At 38.5% G+C, this 23516-nt stretch overlaps 1 protein-coding gene across 1 annotated transcript in view; it reads left to right on the plus strand.

Moving 5' to 3' along the window:
* The window catches only part of LOC122989122 (ephrin type-B receptor 1-like), a 97821-nt gene that overhangs the window by 38491 nt on the left and 35814 nt on the right, over nucleotides 1-23516 (plus strand). The window contains exons 6-9 of the mRNA XM_044361802.1: nucleotides 7476-7631; nucleotides 13593-13855; nucleotides 17552-17627; nucleotides 19514-19638. Coding sequence (XP_044217737.1) covers nucleotides 7476-7631; nucleotides 13593-13855; nucleotides 17552-17627; nucleotides 19514-19638 — 620 coding nt within the window. The remainder of the gene's footprint in view (nucleotides 1-7475; nucleotides 7632-13592; nucleotides 13856-17551; nucleotides 17628-19513; nucleotides 19639-23516) is intronic.

Genomic DNA, 23516 nt, shown 5'->3' on the forward strand with positions numbered 1-23516 from the left:
GATCAAAGTCAGTCTCAGTCGATATGATGTGACAGACTCTGCGATGGCATGTCTACATATACCTGCCTTGTGTGCTTTACTCAAAGCTGATGTGCTTCAACGCTGATTTAAGATGTCGTGGGACAGATCATGTCCAGTCTGTCTCCTCTGAGCTGGCATCTTTTTGGTGTGTGCTCTCCTGCCAATCAGCTGATAACAACTTGGCAGCAGTGGACTCACTATTAGAACAGATGGTTGTCTTTGTGTGTGTGCGTGTGTGTGTGTGTGTGTGTGTGTGTGTGTGTGTGTGTGTGTGTGTGTTTTGTGTCAGGCCACAGAGATGGTGTTTATTTTACACCAAAACCTGTATATTGTGCAAACCATACGGTAAAACTGGCTCAACATCAAAGTACTGTGTGTGTGTGTGTGTGTGTGTGTGTGTGTGTGTGTGTGTGTGTGTTGTGTAAAATAAACACATATTTAAATAGGCCCTTACTTGATTTGCACCACACTATAAATGTCAGCACTTCCATCAAACACAAACAAACACACAAACTACCCCTGCTGTGGACTCCAACTATGCTCTAAGTGTTTTTAAAACCTGTGGCCTTTTACCACACACACACACACACACACACACACACACACACACACACACATACACAGAGAGACACACACTCAAAGTTGTGCAAGTAGTTAATAATTGATCAGTGAGCCTGTATGCCAACTTTACACAATTTTCATCAACATGGTCTCTGCATGACTCCACACAGCTGGCTAAAGGCACTGAGGGAAACAGAAGAATAAATCTTTTTTCTCTCTCTCTTTTTGTGTTTTGGCGACTCCTTCTTTTTCTCTCTGTATTCTTTTCTTTGTGCTCGTTTATCTATCTCTCCTGTCTTTTGCATTTTCTCTCTTTTTGTCTCCCCGTTCGTTCAGTACATTTGTCGCATTTACATGATGGCTCTTCTGCTGTGTGAGTCGCTTGATTTCTTCTTCAAAGGCGTTTTTTTTATTTTTGTCCATCCTATCCACGCCAAATAAGGTACTGATTTAGACGTTAAATACATTTATATGACTAACTGTGAACATTTTGGAGTAGCTGCTTCCATTAACTTCTTAAAATTTGACATTTCAAATACAAAAATCCCCCAAATATTTCCAGAACTCTTAGAAGGCTTGAATTTTTAAGACAACAAAAACTCAGTAAAAAACAATAAAAAAAAAAAAACAGTCAATGCATGCGTTTGATCAGAATGACACATTAGAATAACATTAATGGATTGTTGTGTATCATACTGGAGGCACAACACACTGCTTAATTAGATTTTTGATGAAAAGCCACTATAACCAAATCAATGTTTCGGTCTTTTCCTCCTATGTTACTGTGTGTGTGCACAAACGTAGACACACACAACATGCGCATGCATATGTAGGGTCAGTAGTTTGAAATCCTCAGACAGCTGGACACAGAAAGACAGACAGAGATAACTGTACAGAGAGGTATCTAGAGATAACTAATGGAGAGAGGGAGCAAGACTTGTTGCCATGGTGACACGCGCCATGTGTATGAGCAAGGTTGTTGAATAAATGACCTTGACAAGCCAGATGTCTATCTGCCTATTCAAGACACACGCACGCACGCGCACACACACACACACACATTCACACATTCACAGAGGCATAAGCCATTGACACTCCTGAAGGGATGACTTCAAAGAAAGGTAGATTTGTGAATATAAAGAAGCTAACTGAGAGGGAGACAGACATAGACAGACAGAAGAGGAGGGAGGCGAATGGAGACGGTGGGAAACATTAGAAAAACTGTAACTAAAGATAATTTGAATATTTGAGAAAGCATGATGGATATTACATTTCAAGTAGTATGACCACTTTGCGACAGGTTTAAAGGGTTTAAAGAGTCTAATGCTGGCAACTACCACAGCTTGAGGCTGAAGCTAATGTGGAAGTACCTTAAGATGTATGTCAATGCCACTGAATGTCGCTAAACGCTGACTCCAAAAACTCTCTGGTTTCAACTGACTCCCATTTAAACATGTGTCAACTTCTCTTTAGAAATACTAATTCAATCATTTTTTTCAATGAGTCGGTATTGTGTTAATCGCTACATTCGGGTGCTCAAATAAGTTTTCTGTCGGTCATTTTGGAAATTATTACTCTGTTAATAATATTTGAAGACTATATTAGGTTTTGATATCTACCATATGGGCATTGATTGACAGTTGGCTTACTTGCTTCTTTTCCCCAGCTCCATGACTTGCACTGAGTCAGACTATTGTCGCAATGTTTAAGTAAGTTCAATGTTACTTAATTACGGTGGTAGCTAATGTAAGCTCAAGTGTGCACTGCTCGTGTTCCCAGTAAGCTAGCGTTAGCTTTGGTCTGAGGTAGCGGGGAGTGTTTCCAGAGCGTGAAAGGCAACACCCCGCATTCCTTATTTGGAAGATTCTAGCTCCCAATGGAAACGATTGCGCCGAACGTAAGCAGCAACTCTGGGCTTCAAATTGGCTCCAATGTAAACCAATGGGTGATGTCACACCTCGCTACATCCATCTTCATATACAGTCTATGATGCCGATTGCTTCCTTGGTTGGTCACTCTGTTTAAACCACTGTGGTCCAAGTTAATGTTAAGACCTACCAGCTTCCAACCCCTGATGTCCGCTGGAGGGGAAACCATAACATTCCTTAGTCAGTAACATGAATTGTATTATTCTATATTCAGTTCATGTCGATTTCCACTAGAAATAGGCATTTATATACATTCGCAAATTAATTTCACACTTCAGAGATACAAGCTGCTTCAGCAAATAGTGTGTAAAGATAGTGGAGTGGAGCCATGAGTGAGACACGTTCTGTGGCCTGGCTAGAATGGCAGCAAAATGTCTGGCAGTCGAAACAGAGCTGTAACAAGAAGCAGCAGCTCCAGTGGTAACACTCTCCTGCAGCCTTTCACAGCTTTTTATTCTAAGGATGTGTTTCACCAGCCCCTACAGTTCAGATGGTAGCGAACTACTTGTGGACTCAGCGAATTTTCAATGGCGTATCAGTGCCAAAATGATTCTAGCTCAGAATGCACTGCAAAAAAGAGTGAGCACCATCAGGACCCGGATTAGTTCATTTTATGACTATCAGTTGTTATTAATTAACATATGATTTTGCACACATTTGCTATATCATGACATATACAGTGTTGTTATTAATGTTGTGATGTTGGTCTTAATCATATTGCCCGTCCCTAATTTAAGGGTTTGCATTCTGTTTAAGCCAAGTCAAGTCAAATTTAACCTAAAATCACAAATCATAAATTTGCCTCAAGGGGCTTTACAATCTGTACAGCAATACATCCTCTATCCTTAAACCCTCGATTCAAATGAGGAGAGACTCCCTAAAAAAAACCCCTTTAACAGGAAAAAAAAATGGAAGAAACCTCAGTAAGAGCAACAGAGGAGGGATCCCTCTCCCAGGATGGACAGACATGCAATAGATGTGTGTACAGAATCAACCATCGACTTATAATGGATTTATAACATAACATAACATAACACAACACAACACAACACAACACAACACAACACAACACAACACAACACAACACAACACAACACAACACAACACAACACAACACAACACAACACAACACAACACAACACAACACAACACAACACATCACATCACATCACATCACATCACATCACATCACATAACAACACAACACATTACATCACAACGCAACCCATCGCATCACATCACAGCACATAACAACACAACGCATCACATCACATCACATAACAACACATCACATTACATCACAACACAACACAACCCATCGCATCACAACACAACGCAACGCATTGCAACGCATCACATAACAACACATCACATCACATCACATCACATCACAACACATCACATTATATCACATTGCATCACAACGCAACACAACGTAATGCATTGCAACGCAACTTCACGCATCACAACGCAACGCATCACATCACATCACATCACATTACATCACAAGGCATCACAACGCAAGTGCTTGCCCATTAAAATCAAAGACATGTGATTGTTTACTCTTCATGGTATTGTGGTTACCGATTTTCTACATTTTTCTTATTGCCAGCAAATGTTCTGAGATAAACCAACCATGAATTGATCCTACTTACAGATACAGTGTGTGTATCCAAAACCTGATGTATCGTATTCCTCTGCCGTAGACCTCCATTGTGGTCCATGTGACATGTTCTTTCGCCCCCAAAACCATGGTTATAGTAGTTTCTACAGAAATACCTCCAAAGACTGCAATCATATTTTCACTCTCCAGAGAGTAGTTCCTTGTACGGCAGACACCAGTGCACATGCGCAGGAATGTAGTTGTGTTTAAAGAGCCTCTCGAGCTTATCACAACCTCTTGACTTTGCTTCTCAAAGAACTTCAGTACAAAGTCAAGAGGTTGTGTAAGTAGGCTGACAATAAGAAAAGTATATAAAATCACCAGCCATATCCTTTAAGATTGAAATAAAATTAATTGAGGGCTGAAGGTATTAACTACGCCCTCTGTACAATAAGGACAGGACATTTAAGTCCTATGTGAGTGCAGTTTACTGATGTTATGTAACTTCCAGGTGATAAAACAAGTACCTCTTGCTGGCAACAGACAAACATCATCTCCTGCAATATTATATGTAATATAATATAATATAATATACTATGTGATCATGTACAGTGTAATGTGCAGTAAACATAGGGGCAAATAACAACGTCTTTCACTGTAAATCGAGTTAGAACAAAAGCATCGGCAAAACCAAGAAATAATATAATATTTTAGGGGCGAGAACACAATCGTACTGGAGAAATACTTTGTTATTGAGAGACGAGAACAAAAACTACAGTTTCTTTGTGTTTCTCTTCCCCTTATTCTCTCCTGTTTCTTTCTCTCTTCTCTTTCTCTCAAGTCTTTATTTGTTTCCTTCTTTGTTAATTTTACCATTTTTGGTCTCTCTTGAACAAAATATGTCTGATCCTTAAACCCTTTAACATTTGACTAAGTGAGTCTGAGGTTCTTAACTTGCTGGCACTTAAATTTACTTCTCTCGCTTAATTCATGTTATTATTTTAGCTCCAGTTTGTATGGACTCTTTAAAAGCCTGCTTATGCAATCCTCTTCTGTCTTCCACCATAAATCTATGTAACATTTGCATTTTGGTCTTACAGCATTTAAAACATCTTGGAGATAAAGTGAACATTCATTACAGCGAAGGGAGGAAAACAAAGTGCTAATGATAAATCAGAACTGTAAAAAAAAAGTAACATTAAAAACCTCATTTGGTTTTTTTTTGCAGCCTTTTGGCAGAGCCTGTGGTTCAGTCTTATTTCTCATTTCACACCTTTCTGTGTTCTTGTTCAGCTCTTTTTTTTGACTTATAGTCATAATTCAGATTGTATTGGCCCTCATCAAAAAGGCACTTATGTAATCTTATGGGTGAATATGAAACAGACCTGCTTTTGGGACACAATGTCCTCTTAACTTCACATGTGATACTGTATGTATAACTGAACAAGTCTGACAGAGTGCAGAGCACACATCCAAAAAAAAAAAAAAAGAAAATTGAAGGCGAAGATCTCTGTTAGATAAAACTATTGCTGTGAAATTAAATTTGCTTGCCGCTATCAGTTCAGCGCACAGGTCATTTGTCTGAATGTTGACTTAAAAAGTCTACAAAAAGTCAATTTGTTAAGTGAATGTGAATTTGTCATGTAAATGTGAAACCATCATTTTGTACATTCACTTGTAGTAATTCCTATATTGACTTTAGAAATTAAACAAAGTTTTTTCCCACCATTTGTACTTCACTTGAGCTTCAAACCCCTTCCTTCAGTTTGGCTGTTACATACTCTCAGTACTCGTTGTCAGTCACACACGCAGCCAGTCGTAGTAGTGCCGTAGTGGCAGTGTTTCTGCATAAATTGGAGCTTTGAAGAATTGAACTGCTGCACCAGCTTGGAATCATTTAATGGCTAACCTGAGCTACAATCATAATACCTTGAACAAGGTACTTAACATACAACCGACAAATAATTGAGAAGTAGCCTACACTGTACTCTGAAACATGAAGAGCATTCTGACAGCTGCTCTGAATATTTTGTCAAGAATGCTACACGGTGCTACGTGTACTGTATTGAAATTTCTATTGTGCTGTGAATTCTGAGCAAATACACAGAGTTAGGCAGGCCTGTCTATGTACAAGCTTAAAATATCTTTGAGGTTAGGTGAGGCAGCTCTGTTTCTAACACACTGCTTATTTTGTTCAAAGAGTCAGTGAAATATTTACTGTTCCAGCAATGATTGTGGTCTATGACATCATGCTCAGGCAAAGGTGTAGCTTTATTGCAATCAAAAGTTATGTCAAAAATTAAAAATGCAGCTTGAAACAAATGCTGGAAAAAGTACAGAGATGTAGAAGAGTGAGAACATTTAATCTTACTTTTTTTTCATGAAATTGCTTGAACTGTGTGCATTCAATGCTTTTCATTTTTCTGATGATTCCCACTGGTTGAACTGCGAATCTGTGCCAAACAAAGAATTCTTAATGACTCTGTGTTTGATGATGAAAGCGCAGAAGTTATTTTGTAACAGATGCGTATTAAATGCATATTATATTATGGGTGATGAGTGAAGATAACTTCAAAGGCTCAGGCGTGTGGTATTACTTTGACCGTGGGTCAAATTTGAGGCTACAGAGGGACACCTGTCCTGCCACCTTCAGATGGCTCTTGGCATTCAATCATCTGCGGGGAAAAGCTTTCATATATCCTAAAAACTGTAGATGACAGATACACACAAATTTGAATTCACTATTGAAGCTTCTGTAGCTTCTGTAAGTGTCTGATCCACACTGACTCAGACCTCCATTACAAAGCTAGTCTTGTCCACTTGTCCAGGTGGACTGCAGTTCAAATAATGAAACTGCATGTCTGCAAGCTGAATAATGAGAATTTACTGTATCCTCAGCATGAGCCATCCCTGAATGAATAAAAGTTGGGAAAAGTAGGACATCATCTTTAAGAATTCATATATGTGATTCATGCCATGAATTATAATACGGTTGATATTTATGGGCAGAAAGAACTCTGACCCAGATAAGAGAACCAGAGATATGAAACCATCATCTGACACTGATTTTGTTGGCCGACACAAAATGATTTTGTGTCTTGTCTGAACAAGATAATATGGTGCTATCCTCAGAAATCCGCCTCTGTGCTTTGTCAACCTTATAATAACCCTACTGGTTCAGCGTCTTTCTAAAACAAAGTTTACCAGATGTCTTTCAATCAAGACAAACAAAAGGCTTAGAAGCATTACACAACTAAGAAAAGACTCAACAAAACATGTTGACTTCTATTCATGTTCAGGAGAAAGAGTTGTGTATTGTGTTTTTCTTACGTGTTTTTTCCCATCTCTCTCGTTCTTTATAGCTTGTCCTCAAGGCACCTTTAAATCCTCCCAGGGGGCAGGATTATGTCAGCAATGTCCACTCAACAGCCGATCCACCATCGAGGCCGCCACCCTCTGTGGTTGTCGGAACGGCTATTACCGCGGTGACATGGACAAACCAGAGGACGTGTGCACCAGTGAGTCAGTCTCCATCAAATAAACACATACACAAACAAAAATAAACCTTCCAGTAGCTTATGCTTATATGATTATGCCTCAGTGTGACCAATACAGGTTTGTGAAGTCTGATGCAGTATTTTTGGACTGAAGTCATGTTTGACACTGAGAGTCACATATCTCATCATTAAATTAAAGGCCAACATCTGCTTTGATTTATCATTCCAGCTCTAATTTTATGCACCTCATTCGACGACGAGTGTGTGCCGCAATGTTCCCGTCTTTGGGGAGCAGTAAGTAATAACGCTGCCACATTCCTCAGGCTTTTCATTGAAGTGACTCTGTGTTTAGTGTGTTGAAGAGGCTATATTGCTATGCAAGATGAGGCGTTCCCACTTAGTTCCACAGAGAGATGGTGTAAGTAGGTTGAGACATGAATCATTCTGGACTGTCTCTGTAGCTAGTCTCACAGTCTGAAGCTGTGTGTATTAGCGTGCATGTGTGTGTACTGGGTGTAGGCATGTGTTATTCACACCGTCCTCCTGACCTGGATACAACAGCATGTTTTTTGGGGGGCTAAAAAAGCTCTGGTTCATTCACAGGCAGCTCTTTATTTAATTGTTTACATTCAGAGATGAATTTGCAACATTCTGACAGAGAAATATATAAAATATATCTGATATTTTCTCTCAGCTGGGTTGGATGACTCATTGCAGTGACTATTGGTGACCAATTTATGAGCCCTACTTTACATGTCCTTCAGCATGCTGGTTTTGACCTCTGTCTACCAGCTTTGGACTCTTAAATCAGACTCTGGTTAGTTTTCCCCCTTGGTTTGATTTGTTTGGGCAGATCTGAAAACAGCAATTATACAAGTGCAGACTCAAACAACTGAACTGAGAGAAATGGTCTTGGTCCGTTCCCAAACAAATTGTTTGTTTTTTTTCAAGCAGTTCATTTGTGTGGAACATGATCCAACCTCAGTCCGACCCAACTACAAGGCGAATTCTGCGAGTTTGAGCTAAACAGATCCTGTAAACAGAGAACGGTAGCTAGCAGCCAGATGGAGGATGAATCAAGGTCCCGTCCCAGACACATCTAACCAACGTGTGTAGTGAATGATCTCGTGGCTTTTAGTTCAATTGAATTTTTGTGGAGAAAAAAAAAACAGCAAACGAGGATAAAAATGCAACAAGAACAAACAAACTGCTGGTTTAAAAACACACTAAATGATACTATGTTACTGTAGTTTGTCCAGTAACACACATGTAGGTTTATTTCTCACCTGTAATTCAGTTCAGTTGGTCTGGACTGAAGAAGAAAATAATACATTGTTGCCTTTTAGTTTGTTTTAGTCTGTTTCCAAGCACCCCAGGAACAGCACCAGGCTTTGAAGACAATTTGACATAGTAGCCAAACTGTGTAATTACAACTTCTGGGTCCATTGTGATGCTATTGGGCCCAAACAGACTTTTTCCCATAGAATTACATTGTGAAAGAGACATTTGTAAATCAGCTGATTCATTTTTTTTGAGGGAACCTCTGTAAAATTACTCGTTTCACTATTTGATCCATTTGGTCTGATCACATTTTGAAACTGTAGAAGAACCACATGATTTAATCATTTTATCCCCAATCAAGTTAGCCGGAGGGCTAAACCAGAAGCTGTGCGCACTGAGCCCATAGAGAATCCGGGTAATTTCTTTGCCGTGGTAAGTGACTTTTTTGGCTTCATGCGCCACTAAGCAACTTTCATAGGAATGAATGGGGCCTCCGTCCGACGCTGTATCCAGATCTCCTTATATATCCTGTTTCCTGTTCAAGCTGATTTTTTACAAACAACCTAAGAGCTGCTATAAGCAGGAAGTCACACAGACATGGCAAACAACTAATTTATTGAACACTTTTGGCCACTTTCAGCGCTACATGAACCCACAGAGCAAAATCTAGTTAAATTGGGGTTTACTGAGCCTTATGTGTTTACTTATCTTCTCTGACATCACAAAGAACTCAAGTAATAATTAAATCTAAATGTTAATAGCTGAGACTGCTGCTGGACCTGATACTGTATGTCTGTATGTAAGTTACTGTGTGCTTGTTAGGTTTCATTCACTTTTTAATGAGGAACTTACAAATTACACAGGGTAGGACACAAACACTACATATCTTTTTGAGTTTTCACTTTCTGCTATATTTGGGTAAATCCCTGCGCTCACCTAATGACACAAATATGTGTTACCATGTGTTACCCAATGAGCTTATGTAAATATAGCCCAAACATAGTTTACACATATTACATTTTTGAGAGTTCATGATCAGCAGATGGACTTGGTCCACTTTGAAGCTGACTGTGACCCTGTTTTCAGGCAGTCTTGACCCACTTGTTCGTCTGTACCAGTTTGTTTGACAACTTCCACACCAGCCTAAAAGCGAACACACCAGAGTTCATCTGAATTGCACCAAACAGGTTAGGTATTAAAGGTATCAATTAAAACATCCATAGAGGCAAAAAATATAGTGATTCGTCACCAAAAGATAGTTCAGGAAGATTAAAACTCATGGATTTCATGTCTTACATTAAAATCTCAAATCACTGAGGCTACATGCTGCAGTATTTGAGATTGGTTTTATTCTTCTTTTATTCCAGTGTCACCACTCATTATCTACTGCAATATACAATTTTATAGAGGTAATCTCGAAATAAAAGTTAAAAATGATTTTGCGAGAGCGATTATGGAACAATTTATGCAGTTAACCTATTCTGACAACAGTGAAAGCACCTGAAAAGCCTCACCTCAACAATGGCAGCACACTCTCAAATTGATGCTGATAGAAGAAAAATCAACTTTCCCAGTGAAAAAGTGTCAGGTGTCAACCTACTCAGCCTACACAGCTCTATGAATTACCTTGGTGCTTTCAATTCAAGGGCAAAAACAAATTAGCGTTATACTTTTTTTTTTTTTCCAAACACAACAGTAATGACGAAGAAGGGGAAAACCCTGAAAACTGAGGGACAGAACTTCAGTATAGGAAGGAGCTTCAGTTTATTTCTATTTTGTATAAACTCAATTAGATATATAATCAGATCAGTGAAATGGAAGAGTGAGCGCACATTATGTGGATAGTAACCTGACAGAAAATCATTCCCACAGTATGCCATGAGCTGCATAGGTATGGAGGAGGTGTGTATGTGTACTGTATGCAACTATGTGGGTTGTTCAGAAGTGTATTTTTGTGTATAGGTCAGATTGATACCGTGAAAGCCACTTACAAAACATTCATCGAAGAACATGATGTTGCTGAAGGCTGCAGTACAGACTGCGTCTCTTTAAAAATAGTGTCTATTGTTATGACAGTAAAAATGGTCAATTTAAAAGACGATTATCAGTTATTTTCTTTCTGTGTTGCGTCTGAATGTGTATTTGCTGTGAGTGTCAGTGTAAAAGTAGTTGTGCTATTTAGATAAAAAGTTAAATTGAGTGAATATCTGTATCAACACACTGCATGTGTCGCTGTGCATATAATTACGAATGCACAGTTTCTGATGGGGCCTCTCTCTCCGAAGGAATGTTTATAAGATGGTGCTACTTAGATTTTCAACCCCCCGCTGATTGCTAACACTTTGATTCTGCAGTGTGGGTGTCTCTGCCTGCCTGTTTGAGAAATACATACACACACACAGATCTTCCACAGGGCTGCCACAGACATTTCTTATGACTCTGTGATTCAACATATGCCAAGGTTGAATATCAAATTCATCTCAACCGCTCTTGTTTCAACATGTCATTTTGTGTGTGTCTGTGTGCGTCGTGATAACTATGACGTGTGTGAATAGGCGAGAAGAAGTGCACCCGCTAGGTTTAACCTTGTGAAAACTCTGGGTGTGCGATTAGGACTCAATTTAACACCCAGAAAACCCAAGTTTCTCTTCAAAGAAAATCAAAGAGATGAGCTGACAGCAAGAAAGAGTCTGACTGACTGACAGACTGTAGAAAGACAGACAAAGTAGGGATGCCACGGTCAAAATATTTCCCCACTGGTTGATAAAGTTGTGACAAAACCGGTATTACTGGTTACACCGGACATTTTACAAGATAAGATGATGTTCAATATCTGTAGAGCGCTTACTTTGATCTTTATTGTTAGAACCAGAACCGGAGCAACCCGCCTGCCATCCAGAGAGAGACACACTGAGAGCAGGTTGAGCAGGCAGAGAGTGGGAGAGTTTCTGCCAAAAACAAGCACGGAGACCCGCAGAGACATGAGAGCAGCTGCTCACTAACAGCTACGTGTGTTTACAGCAGAGAGCAGGAGGGAGGACAGACGTCTCACTCTGAAGGAGTTTTGTATTTCTCTGTAATGTAGTACAGGGTAATTAATAGGCTGTAAGGTTAAATCTAGAGCCTTCTTTTTCCCCTTGCTCTGGTCATGTGGTCAAGTGAAATCTGAATCCACCACACTTTGCCACGACTCTGCTGCACGTGTGGACAGAAGTATTGATAACATGCTAAGTATTTTACAAATTAGAGTGTTTTTTATTTGATGAACGTGGGCGCTGATATGCAAAAATGAACTAAATGGGTTTTATTTCTATATTTAAAAAAAGCAAAATGACGGTGAGGACAGTATAACACCATGTAACACCGTGTAACACCATGTAACACCATGTAACACCGTGTAACACCGACTACTGCTGCAAGCCTTCGTCTCTGCCTGAAGTTGAGCTGTTAGGTCACCTTCTGACTATTACAGACAGTGTTCATTGGAGCCCAGATTCCTACAGCAGTACCAGTAACACTGGTACTGGAAACTCTGCAACCTCGAAATGACAATTGACTTGATGTCAGTAAGGTTTAAGACCAAATTTCCAAGTTTTTCATGCTAAGATTTGATTCTTCATTTTTTTCTGTGACCAAGAACAGGATGAATTAAAGTTTCCTCAGACACATGGAAAACAGGGATGAAACTAATGCTGATTATTTCCTCGATTACTCACTATACTATAAAATGCCAGAAAATTGTGAAAAATATACATCACAACTTCCTAAAGCCCAAGATGACACATTCAAATGCTTGTTTTTTCCTTTAGTAGCACTGAAGACTACAAAACCAGTTAATATTCACATCTGAGAAGCTAGAACCAGTGAATGTGAGGCTTATACAACAAATACAACAAACGATTAATCACTTATCAAACCCATTAATTTTCTGTTAACCAACATGATGATATATTGACTAGTTGTTTTATCTATAATGTAAAATCTGATTCTAAAAAGTGACTAGTAACTACTGCCATTAGGTAAGTGTGACTTAAGTGCAGTTAAATGTTCAGTATTTCCTGTCTGATGTAGTGAAGTAGTTTTTTAAATTAGTACTTAATGCTAATGTTAATTTCCACCTGTGGTGTCACCAGATTTATAGGTGTGTTTGTACACATAATCTTACATCGTGGGACACAAGCTGGATTACTGTTGGATGTGCTGAATTTTTTATCTGTGTAACAGGTCAAATTTGTGAAAAGATTGTGTGTTACAGGGCGGTAATACTCCAGCTTCTGTAAAAGACACACAAATAAATAAATAAATGTAATACGGTTCACTCCCATTACAAATTGAAATGAATGAAAACTGTTTCCACACATAGCTTATTGCATAGACACAGTGAAGCTCTTCTTATACAACCACTTGGTTTGTGTTAAAAGCTAGACTTCTTGTGATTATAAAAATATTCATATGTAAGCCATTAGTCTGCACCGCTTATTACAAACATAAATTATGTTCTCACCACCACCAGTGCTCCACATAATGAAGTTTGATTGCATCCAGGTGTGAAGCAGTAATTTGCTTTTAATTGACAGACTAATCTGTATCTGGTTGATACTGTATTCCCAGTACTTTGGTTTGGCCAGTTACAAGATTAATAAAAGGCAGACTGAAGCACGCATTTTCAGTTTCTTACCCTCATATCATTTCTCTCTTTAGGTGTCCCTTCGGCTCCTCGCAACGTGGTCTCACTCGTCAACCAGACATCATTGCTGCTGGAGTGGCACTCGCCACGCGACACTGGGCACCGTGATGACCTCTCCTATAACGTCTTATGTCATCGGTGCCACAGCAGTGAGCGACGAGCATGTCAGCCGTGTGATGACAGTGTGGTGTATGTTCCAGGCAAGCGGGCGTTAAAGGAAACAAGGGTGGAGATCAGCAAGCTGCGGGCCCACACGTCGTACACATTTGACATACAGGTTTGTACCTCGAGAGACGGATGACCTATAAACCTTTATTTAGTTTAGTATGCATGCTGCTCAGTGTAAGTGAAAATGTATCTTTTAGTTTTAAACACTGACTGTCTCTAGGCCTGAAAGGTGGCTTTGATAAGTTTGTAACTTGTTCCTTTGCGGAGAAAAGCAGCTGTAGTCAGGTTTTGATTCAAAATAGTTACTATCTACTGTAATGGCAACCTAGAAACAGAAAAATGATGTGTAAAAAAGTATCAAAAACCTTTAGCTTTTCTAATGCCTCTTGCAGCATAATCCACCTCTTTGCTGTTGGTCTGTATGTTTATAGCTTCTTGAAAACATAGCCAGCTACATTCATGATTTAGGGTATCGGCTCTTTATAGCTTTAAAGCTCTTCCCTGAGTGCAGTATTTAGCACTTTATTGATGAAGCAACTCTGCCATTACTCTGAGTCGCTGACTCAAGATGATTTCAGCTACCATTGTCTACAAAGGAGCAAGTCATAAACTTTTGAGAGCCATCTTTTAAGCCTGAAGGTGATCGAAAATAGTTTTCCTGTACTTACTTCCTATGCTTATGCTACTACTTATAAAGTGTTGAAGGAGGTCTGAAATGTAACTCTTACAAAGTTGCATAATGATGTAAAATACAAAGTTTCTACTCGAAAAAAGTAGACAGTACTTATTTCTCACTTCCAAAACAACCTTGGAGCTAAAAGTTTCGTCAACCCTTGTTTTAATATGCAAATAGCTGCCAGATATTCAGTTTGATGCTCAAGGATACTTTAGCTACATAGATGCTTGCTGACATGGAGGCTTTTATACACAGTCTGCAGTTATATCATGTTCTCTCTAACCACAAGGCCACTGCGATATCCTTAATGCGAGTTGAACTTTCAGTCGTCTATCATAGCCCCAGTTTACCATCAGGGCTGAGTGCCTGAATCAAGGTCATCTGCATTGTAATTATTTAGGGAAGGGAGCGTATGACTTCACTTTCCTCATTTAGGCATTGATTTTGAAATCTCATGTAATCTAAATGTGGCCACCTCTTTAAGCTCTATAGGCTTTCAAAACCCAGTATATTAATGAGTTTAGTGGTTCTATTAATAAGAGATATGATTTATTTTGTAGGAATCCACTCAGATATAATCTGTTTCTAGATGTACTTTGAGTTAATCCATTTTCAATATGACTGTTGTGGAGCGGGTGGATCAATAATGACGAATGGAAAAAATGACTAATGACCTGATTATGAAAGTGTTGATTATAAAAGTATTGATTTTAATTTGACGTGTTTACCGAAGGAAATCGCCTTCGAAGAAACAGATGGATATCCATTAAGATATCCATGGTTTGTTTGTTTTAATTCCAAAATGAGATACAAGAGAGCAAAATGATGGCTGGCATCGATGTCATGTATCATCTGTCTGTGTACTTGCAAAGCAAATGTTTTTGCTGATAAAATTATCAGTGAATTTTTGAGAGTGACTTATGAAATGTCTTATTTATATTTTGGCATGCAAGATTTTATATTCTGAAACACAAGTAGAGGAAAAACACAAAATAAAACCCAAGAAAACTAAATATAGAGGTTTGATTAAGCCATCAGGCTAGACTCACTAATGACCACACCTATGTTTAATGATTTTTATATTCAAGACTGCAGACATTTTTGACTCTCAAAATGATTAACTGAGCTCATAACAATATGTGGCAGCTAATTAGGGGGTCTTGAGCCAGTTAATTGTGTCTATGATGTGATGAGAAAGACAGAGACCTTAGAATGTAAAGTAGACATTGGCAGTGCTTCCACACTGACATGAAAACCATGTCATCATTGCTGATTGCAATTACATTGATTGTTTGCTAAAAAAAGGGTCTGTGATACTCTATACTGTATATAAAGAGGTTAGAGGGTGGTGCCTTTCTTTTGTCTATGTGTCCTACCTCCAGTTGTAACATAACTCAGTGTTAATTCCAAAGCGAAGGAGCATTTCATACTAAATTATTTTGTGGGGTTACATGTCAGAGTTTAGGGTGATGTTAGCAGCTATGTTCTGCTCTTTACTTTACTATCATCGAAACCCTTTATGCTACCCTCCGAGGTAGCATTATGCAGCATTACGCCAAAACTCATCGGTTAGTCCTCATCCTAAAAGCCTTTTCTCTTGTAATGTTAAAAGTGAAACATATTGTTTGGAAATACAAACAATAAAGTATGTATCTAACCTCGGTCTTTCTTGTTCAAGTATGTAAGCTAAGGAGCTAAACAGTGTTTATGCTAGAATGAGTCTGATCTTATATTTTTCCTTATCATAGCTATAATACTAGGGTTAATTAGCCCTACACTGCAATACTAAAACAATGCTGCGTCTTTATTTCTGCGTCTTCTGGATTATCAGCTGGTGAAGATGCTGAGTTTTTGCTGAAGCTTTAGCCTCAAACTTTTAGTATGATATCATGTATCCATCAAATCCCAACCTTGAAGCAGCACGGTGACTCAGTGGTCACTGTTGCCTCACAGCAAGACTGTCCTGGGTTTCAACTCTGGTCGTCCTAGGTCCTTTTTGTATGGAGTTTGAATGTTCTCCCTGTGTTTGCGTGGGTTTCTGCCTGGTGCTCCGGTTTCCTACTGCCATCAAAGACATGTATGTCAGGGTTAATACTCCCGTCAGTGCCCCTGACCTCCCAACTGGTTAGTTGATCCCCGGACTCTGCACTACATCTGCTCACTGCTCCTTGTGTTTGTGTGTCGGATGGGTCAAACACAAAGGATCAATTTTCCCACGGGGATCAATAAAGTACGTCTTTACTTGTGTTGTTACTTGTGAAAATGTTGTTGATTAATGTATTTGGCAAGTTGCCAAAATGGTGATATTGAACGTATGAGTAAAATGTTCAGTGACAATGTAATTCATTATTGTTTCTGCCAAAATACCTTATCTTGCTCTACAATGTCCACTGGTAGTGACTACAGCAATATTATACTTTTTACGGTTATATTTAGGCACTGGCAGTACTTGGTTAAGGTTAGGAAAGATTGAAAGAGCAGCAGTGACTTGAAGCACAACACATTTATTAACATTTAACTGAAACCACAATCTTTCACAAATTTTAACTAAAGTGCATTTGTTGCCTAACCCTAACCACATGCAGGACTCCCCCCGGTTTCTACTACCAAAGTCCTTTGTCTTGTATGCCTGTCATCCACATGACCTCCTGTCTGACTTCAGTGTGATATACAAATGTAGCGCTTAATTCATTTGAAAAATCGTTTGCCTGTCAACATAATTCAGCCAGCAGTAGCTAACACAATATAATTGGGAAAACAATTTAGTCATTTTTAAACATAATTTCTAAGACCCTTTTACAAGGTTCTCATTTTAAAACAGCTGGAAACATTAAAAAGTCAGTCGGAGACTGCATAATTAACCAATTAGCTACTGCAAAGGTGATAGGAAATGCTAGAAAGCAGAAGCCTGCTTTTGTCTACCTCTGGCTGAAATCAACCACCCATTTTAAGTGTTACATCTGCCAGTGTTATCATTGTAATCTGCACATTTGCTTTGTGAGATTGGACAGCTTGACAGGCATAGCAACAGTAACCAAGGAAGGGGTGGGGCCTAGCGAACGGTCAGTTAAAATAGCTGTTAATGTCTGTAAAGCGGAATTACTGACCATTGCACTTCATATTCTGCAGGCAATCAACGGAGTCTCCAACAAGAGCCCTTATCCCGCCCAGCAACTGTCAATCAACATTACAACCAATCAAGCTGGTGAGTAGGGAGTGCAAATGCTGCATGCATATGTCAGTGCATGTATGTGTGTGTGTGTGTGCGTGCAATTATCTGTGGATGTGTGTGTAAAGTATACCCTGGGGCACAGTGGATTATGTGAGGGAGGGATGGCTAGGGGGATAAAGGAAATTGAGCTACAGCCTTTTAATTCATAAAACATGTTATAAGCTTGTCATCTCTCTCCCTCTGTCTCCCCTTCTCTTCCCCCTTCTCTGTCTTTCCTGCACATCCACAGCTTTCCTTCTGTTTTTCCCCCCTGCCTCTCCCTCAATTCTCTTTTTTTTTGCCTCTATTCGCTCTCCCTGCCCTCCTCTCTGCCCCCCTCTCTCAGTCTCTGACAGTGTAATTCTTACAGACTATAAAGTGAGCTGAGTTACTGCTCCATCAATACTTTATAGAGACAGACACAAGCGATATTTCTACCGCTACCCAAATTTAGAGTTAAAAGCCGCTTTCCTCTGATGGAAAACACATCATTTACCTCATCTACGGCAACCCGGGCTCATTCGTAATCGAAACATGATCCATTGTCACCCCGCCGCTTTTTGAGCACATTTGTAGCTGCTGCCGGATGCAAACCTCTCTTATCCCTGAAATCTTCTAGGACTCAACAAGAACTGATTTATTTTCGGCTTGACTGTGGGAGGGGTTTTTTAAAATTATGCAAAGGGTTTTGAGCATATTTCATGGGACCTAAGGATTTGAAACTCACTCGACATATATAGAACTCTGTAAAATGTCAATTGTGGCAATATTAAAAAAATGCTGTGAGGTTTCCAGGTGACAGCTCGTTCATGGTATAAAATTATGATGACGGAGGAGGTATTTGGCTCATGGGGTATCACAGCATTTACTGAGGATTATGGCAGCCAGATGATGACTCAGCTGTGTAAGATGCACACTATGCATACTAAACTTACCATATAATGGTTTCAAACAGGATCACCATGAAACCAGTGAAACAAATTGAATTATTTTTTGGGAGGGAACATTAATATTTGTTTTTTATTCCTTTAAAGGTCCAGTGTGTAGAATTTAGTGGCATCTGTTGGAACAGACTTGGCAGAAATGGAATATAATATTCATAAGTATGTTATAATTATTGTATAATCACCTGTAAATAAGAATGGTTGTATTTTCGTTACCTTAGAATGAGCCCTTTATATCTACATAGGGAGCAGGTCCCCTTCCATGGAGGCCGCCATGTTGCACCACCATGTTTCTACAGTAGCCCAGAATGGACAAACCAAACACTGGCTCTAGAGAGGGCCTTTCATGTTTTTCATGAGTTTCGCGTCCACCCTAGTTCTCCTACACGCTTGGAAGGGGAGGGTGAAGGGAGGGCTATTCAGTTGGTTGCAATCTGCAACCTCACCAGTAGATGCCACTAAATCCTACACACTGCACCTTTAAAATACTCATCTCAATGCAAAATTCATAAATGTGATACTTCTCGCGCTTATGTAGTATCAGTCTCCCTTTCCTGATTCCTTCAACTCTCCACTGTTAGCTATCAAGTAAAGCGCAAATGTGATGAAAACCATCTCATAAAAAGATCCCAGAAGCAAAACTATGAAATGCATTATAGCCAACAGCTTCTGCTTCCTAAAATTACGGGTAAAAATGCATTGCAGACATAACTCTTGTTGCTCCATCAGTGACAAGTGCAGTAATTTGTTTTCATGAGCCTGGGTGAGGAAACATTTTTTCTCCTTTGGGTGTAAATAGTCCTTGGCAATATGTCATTACATTACACTCTATATTTCCATATTTATGGTGTTTAAGCATGCTAGCAAATCCTTTAACTGCCTAATTGATTGTGTGTACCTATGTGTGCATGTGTGTGTGTGTGTGTGTTTTAACAGCTCCCTCAGTAGTTCCCATAATGCACCAAGTGAGCTCAACGAGCCGCAGTTTCTCGTTGTCATGGCCACAGCCCGAGCAGCCCAACGGAATTATCCTCGACTATGAGATACGATACTATGACAAGGTAGAGTGGGATGATAAATGTCTGTGTGTGTCCATGTGCTTTTTGTTGTGATGTTCACAGCCGGTAATCCATTAGAGTCAATAAAACAGGCAAATCAATATCAACTACATCTAAGTCATCTATTATCAGGACTGTTACTGAAGAGCAGCAACATTCTTGCTGTTTCTTAAATACTTCAGCTCAAACTTACTTTGATAAAAGTGAAAAAACTCACAAACTTATGTTTTCTAACTTACTGCTGGAATATAAGTTTCAGTCTGCACAACATTCAATAGTTAAATGGACAAGCATCACAATAGGTCCTTTATATATACATATTGTAGATGCTGGGCAAATTAGCTACTCAGAGGATTACAAAAAATTGGTGAGTTGGTTAATGGAACACCTTGAGAAACCCACACACTGACATTCAGGTAATTAGATGAAGTAAAAAGACATCCCACTATCAAAAGATAACAACCTGCACTATCCAAAAGTTAAAGAATTTGAAAAAAAGAGTCTACAGACATGCTAGTGGCTATGTGAAAATACTCATTGCAAAGAAAATCTGTCAGATAGATCAACCAAAATGTTGGACAGTACGAACTTTTAACCAAATGATGGCACTGAGATGAAAAGTCAGGGGATCATGGAAGTTTACAAACACCAAATTACATTATAATCCATTCAACAGTTTTTGGGACATTTCACTCTGAACCACAAATGTCAACCTGCTGGTGACGGTACAGGAAAAATCAAAAGATCATCAAAGTCTTTAAGATTCATCCTCTGGGGACAACGGGTGTTTGTCCAAAGGTTCATGGTTCAATCCATCCGATATTTGTTGAGATATTTCTGTCTGGAAATAAACCTAAAAGAAAAACCCTAAAAAACAATAGAACAATAGGTCAACGAGGACGAACCACTACCTTTCATTATTTAATCAATGCATGTTTTTTTCATCCACACTATCCAAAGAACGAGAGAATTAAAAGTAAATATGGACATAATATGACATTAATATAAAATACATGCAGGTTTCAGTTATCTGAGCTCATAATAATTAAAATACAGCGATGCCCACTGTGACAACCATGTCAAATGCACACAAAAACAGTGATTATGACTGATTTGTTGTGTTTGTGATGTGTGGTTTTGTACTTTTAAATATGCCCATTAGCAGTTTCCCTCAAAATATAATGACCATTCAGTAATCAGTGTTTTTTGTAATATTCTGCCACCTAACACGGGTGATCCTGGTTAATAAAAAAATGTTTAGTTTGGTGGCGAATGCTGCTCCTTATAGACCTGACATGATGATTAATTAAGGACAGCTGAGGGCACAGACCTGTCAACATAATTGTTAGATTTGTAATCCCTGTCATTTATATATTTTCTCTCACACTCGTGCTAGATGTCTATTAAAAAGTTCAGTTCATGGATCATCTTTTATTATCATATATTATTTCCTAATAAGTCAAGATTGATCGTAGAGCTACAATGCATATTTCATGGGGCCTGTAGTCATGCTGACAGGGTTTCACAGTGATGGAGAATCTCTCTTTATTCCAGGACACATTAATTGTTGATGGAAGTCATGCAGCATAAATGTGCATCCATTCATTAACAAGTGGCTAGAGTGGACTCTTGTCAAACAGTAAGACTACATTAGCTCAACTAAATTGTAAAAGAAGGGTTTATTGATTTATTGAATCTAATAAAGCTGTGTATGTACAAGTGATGAAGTACTTTAAAGTGTCACGGTTTTATAAAGTGTGAAACACAAAAAGGAGATTCAGGATCTCCAATTAAATCAACCAACTCACATAAGACACTGTGAGAACTCGTACAGGTCTCATGGGTCTCTCTTCACTTGAATCAATTAATGAAGCAGCAACTCATGAAGATTTCAAAGATAATGATGGACAGTGATGTAGACAAAAATAATTAAACTTTTATCTCTTTTACCATCCTAGTTAAATCATTAAATATTTCAACAATAAGCTACAAATTTAGTGCTGCTTCATCGGTCGTTTTCTCGATGACAGTGTGACATTATTTTACAGCTCTGATGCAGTTTTGCTCTTCTTGGTGATGAAATCAGCACAGACCTCTGATTTTACATAGTCTTCTTCATATATGTAGAACAGTCTGTCCTCACAGAGAGACAAACATCTCTGCAGGAAACCATCCATTTGTCCAGGCCAGGATGTTGAAGTAATGATCTTTTCCTGGCAGTTGAAGTTGAACAAAGAGAAGATATATGCTAACTGAGTCTTTGTAGCCTAATATCCTTCGCCTACTGTACGATCAGACAGTGTGCTGATGGGGGAATAAAAATGCTTGGAGATAAATGTCATTATTCTCTCTCAACCAAACTCTTTGGAAGAGTTCTCTATTCTTCCTACTCTGAAGTACTGTGTTAAAAATGGAAGAAAAGAGTCTCACCTCCTCCTGGACTTGGATTAAAAAGCATGGTGTAAGAGGTACTTACACATTCTCCCATGACGTATTTCTACCTTTTTTATTGACTTTCCGCTTTGTAGACCATCTCTGGTCTGCTTTACTTCAAGTTGAAGTAAAGTCAGATTGCAGAACAATAAAAGTCAAACAGTACTTACATCATCAGAAACCAATATGATAGACTCTTATGAAAGCACTCGGGGCTTCCTGCAACAAATGATTGTCTTTGTTATTGATGAATCTGCAGATTATTTTCTTGATTAATCAATTAATAAATAAAATTACAATTTCCCAATTTACAATTCTGTTTATTTATTTGCTTTATTCAATGAAAACTCCAAAATCCCCAAATATTCTACTTATTTTCATATATGAAAAACAAAAATATCAACTAATCACATTTTACAGTGAAATTTTGTTATTTTTGCTGGAAAAATGACTGAAACAAATTTTCTGATGATCGACTAATTGATTAATTGATTAATTGTTTCAGCTCTAAAAGCACTGTTACTATTGTTTCAATTATTTTTAATGTAATTGGTGGCAAATACTCTTCTGCTTTCTGTGGTGCATGTCACCATCTGGAGAGCAGTGGAGGAACTTTACATCTCCCCAGCTAAATCACTTAAAGATAAAAAAGAGTAAGGCAACAATTTACTCACCAGTGCTGAAATCAAAGCTTGCACAGGTCTGCTCTGTGAGGCACTAGAGATCCCGTCTGACTGAAGCAATCAGGTCTCCAGCTGCTCTGTAGTGAACAAGATCCTAACCTGTACTGTATGAACCAAGAGAGTAAAGAACCAAACACTTTGCTGTCAGAGTTAAATAATCAAACTACAGCCTGAATAAAGAACGTCGGTTGCGTTTTATTTTAAGGTACGCTAGTAAGACATAATAAGCCATACTTTTTTTAAAATCAAATTAGACAAAAACTAGAAATAATACCACTTTTATTAGACAGTAAACAAACACAGTTAAACCCTAATTAGACACCATACACCTAAATTATGCTGTAATTAGAAACCACATAGAATGCTGTATTAGACCCAAAATATGCTGTACTTAGAGACTACTATACCAAATTATACTGTAAACCAAATAGAAGATGCTAATACACTATTAAACACCATTTTACAAGATCATAGTCTAATTAGAAATAAAATATAATGCCATATCAGATCCAAAATATACAACAGTTAGATGCTATTCTACCCTAACTACCAAATTATGTAATTAGTAGTTAGACACCACATTTAATGCTACCAACATGGTTCTATGATAGCTTAATTAGACAACAAAGGCTGTAATTAAATGAATGTAATGGCATTTTATTTTGGTCATAGCCTTTATAATAGTCAAAACACTGAGAGCTCAGAGGACAATACATTTGTTTGGCCTTTAATTATCATAGTTTCACTTACTTACAGGGTCATTTG

The sequence above is a fragment of the Thunnus albacares genome, chromosome 9 (assembly GCF_914725855.1).
Source record: "Thunnus albacares chromosome 9, fThuAlb1.1, whole genome shotgun sequence".
Lineage (NCBI taxonomy): Eukaryota > Metazoa > Chordata > Actinopteri > Scombriformes > Scombridae > Thunnus > Thunnus albacares.